This window comes from Penaeus monodon, chromosome 32, assembly GCF_015228065.2.
Source record: "Penaeus monodon isolate SGIC_2016 chromosome 32, NSTDA_Pmon_1, whole genome shotgun sequence".
Classification (NCBI taxonomy): domain Eukaryota; kingdom Metazoa; phylum Arthropoda; class Malacostraca; order Decapoda; family Penaeidae; genus Penaeus; species Penaeus monodon.
The window spans coordinates 27,343,188-27,344,144 of record NC_051417.1 but is presented as its reverse complement, the minus strand read 5'-3'; the positions used below and the strand labels follow the sequence as shown (position 1 = coordinate 27,344,144).

Genomic DNA, 957 nt, shown 5'->3' with positions numbered 1-957 from the left:
TAATAATTCTTTGAAGAAATGATGAATAAGGTATTTGGCTACTTTTCTCTAAATTTAAAATGCTGAAAATGTACTTCTCCCCCTTATGAATATTAACATCAAAAGCTTTGTGCCACATGAATTTTATGGGTGTTGATTTTGTTTGCCCCATTGTCATTATCTAAGTTTCATACTAAACACACAAATAATAATAGTGTAATATTTTACACACATAATATAAAAATCTTCTCATAATATGATTATGACAGATATCTCATGAAAACCAACCTTAAACAAATGAGTCCGCTGAAATATCTCATTGCAGATGGGGCAGCTTCTTCCTCGTGCCTCTGGGCCCATCAGCACCACCACTACTGCTTTTTCATGGTCTTTCTGCATATCCGCAATGTGTTGTTCAATATCCAAGCGTGTCTTGCTCACCGCCTTACATGCAGAACACTTGTATTTGTGTTGTTCAGTCTTTAGGCCCCACTCATCTGCCAAGGATGAAAAGGATCACAAAAATATTGCTTAGTAAACCATGCCTACTGTTACTGATATATGTATGATAAAATCTTCATCACTTTTACAAATATTTATATTTCCTTTAATAATTCATATTTCCATGTGTTTATGACTTTGCTTCTCTCTTTTTTCTGCCCCTTTCTGCACAAAGAATGAAAATCTAATTGGAGAGAAAAAGGGAAACAGGGAGAGGAGGAGAAAGGGAAACACACAGAGACAAACAAATAGGAATACAGTATATATACCTAATGAAATAAGGGGATCTTTCTCATCACTACCAATCTGTATAGCCATGTCGATGAAGCTGTCAAGTTCTGTAGGAGTAACTCTTGATCCATATGGTCTGTATGAAACAAAGACAATTAGGAATTTATTTGAAGAGGCAGTTCAACATATAGTTTTGCATCTCATTTTATATCTAATCATATTGAGGGTATGTATCGGAATAATATT

General features: G+C 34.5%; 1 protein-coding gene across 1 annotated transcript in view; it reads right to left on the bottom strand.

Moving 5' to 3' along the window:
• The window catches only part of LOC119593776, a gene marked incomplete in the record, with an annotated part of 13,866 nt that overhangs the window by 9,300 nt on the left and 3,609 nt on the right, over positions 1-957 (bottom strand). Inside the window, 2 exon segments of the mRNA XM_037942798.1 lie at positions 268-476; positions 750-847. Coding sequence (XP_037798726.1) covers positions 268-476; positions 750-847 — 307 coding nt within the window.